The sequence below is a fragment of the Manacus vitellinus genome, unplaced genomic scaffold (genome assembly GCF_001715985.3).
Source record: "Manacus vitellinus isolate BGI_N305 unplaced genomic scaffold, ASM171598v3 scaffold_48_pilon, whole genome shotgun sequence".
In the NCBI taxonomy this organism is placed as follows: Eukaryota; Metazoa; Chordata; class Aves; order Passeriformes; family Pipridae; genus Manacus; species Manacus vitellinus.
The window spans coordinates 5,434,408-5,435,491 of NW_021940593.1; the positions used below are offsets into that span (position 1 = coordinate 5,434,408).

The 1,084-nt window shown below is 64.6% G+C and overlaps 1 protein-coding gene across 1 annotated transcript in view; it reads left to right on the forward strand.

Moving 5' to 3' along the window:
- Positions 1-5: 5 nt before the first annotated feature.
- Positions 6-1,084, forward strand: part of LOC115307734 (peroxisomal N(1)-acetyl-spermine/spermidine oxidase-like) — a gene marked incomplete at both ends in the record, with an annotated part of 5,209 nt that continues 4,130 nt past the window's right edge. Inside the window, 4 exons of the mRNA XM_029962601.1 lie at positions 6-91; positions 170-369; positions 625-880; positions 1,006-1,078. Coding sequence (XP_029818461.1) covers positions 6-91; positions 170-369; positions 625-880; positions 1,006-1,078 — 615 coding nt within the window. The remainder of the gene's footprint in view (positions 92-169; positions 370-624; positions 881-1,005; positions 1,079-1,084) is intronic.

A 1,084-nucleotide genomic window follows, 5' to 3' on the forward strand; every position in this document is an offset into this window, starting at 1 on the left:
GCATCAGCGGGACCCACAGCATGGACCTGGTGGCTCTGGAGCCCTTCGGGGAGTACGTGTCGCTGCCCGGCCTGGACTGCACCTTCCCAGGGTAAGCGCGGGGCTCCGCAGGGGACGCGGAGCGGCCTTTCGGGGGCCACCCCGTCCCCAGCAGCGCCTCCTCCCGCAGCGGCTACAGCAGCTTGTCCGAGCGCCTCCTCTCGGCTCTGCCCGAGGGCACCGTCCTGCTCAACAAGCCAGTGAGGACCATCCGGTGGCGAGGGTCCTTCCGCGAGGAAGGGGACGATTCCAGGGATTTCCCTGTCCGGGTGGAGTGTGAAGATGGGGACGCCTTTCTCGCCGACCACGTCATCATCACTGTCCCGCTGGGTGAGGAAATGAGGGCACCCACCCTTCTCCTTGCCCTGCCTGTCCCCTCCAACCAGCCAGCAGGGTTGGAGATGGGCAGGTGGAGGGGAGGGATTGCCCAAACCCCTTCCCAGCCTCTCAGATGGGAATTCTAGTGGGAGAGGGGAGGCTGGGAAGGGACTTGGGGAGGGCAGAGTATCTCAGATGCCATTTAGGAATCCGGCTCAGAGCTGCCTGATCTCCTGCTCAATCTCCTGCCCGATCTTGTGCCTGCAGGTTTCCTCAAGGAACGCCACCAGGAATTCTTCCAGCCTCCCCTTCCCGAGTGGAAAGTGGAGGCCATTCGCCGCCTGGGCTTTGGCACCAACAACAAGATTTTCCTGGAGTTCGAGCAGCCTTTCTGGGAACCTGAGCAGCAGCTCCTGGAAGTGGTGTGGGAGGACGAGTCGCCCCTGGAGGAGCCCAGTGCCGACCTGGAGGCCAACTGGTTCAAGAAGCTCATCGGATTCGTGGTCCTCCAGCCCCCGGAGCAGTACGTGAGGGGGATGTGGGGCGTCTCCCAGGCCTGCTCTGGGTGGCTGGTGGCCCATGAGGTGGGGCAGGGAGGGCACCACAGCCCCAGCGAGCAGCAGCTGTGAGCTCTGTGTCCCTGCCCAGGCACGGGCACGTCCTCTGCGGCTTCATCGCGGGGAAGGAGTCGGAGCACATGGAGACGCTGAGCGACGCCGAGGTGCTC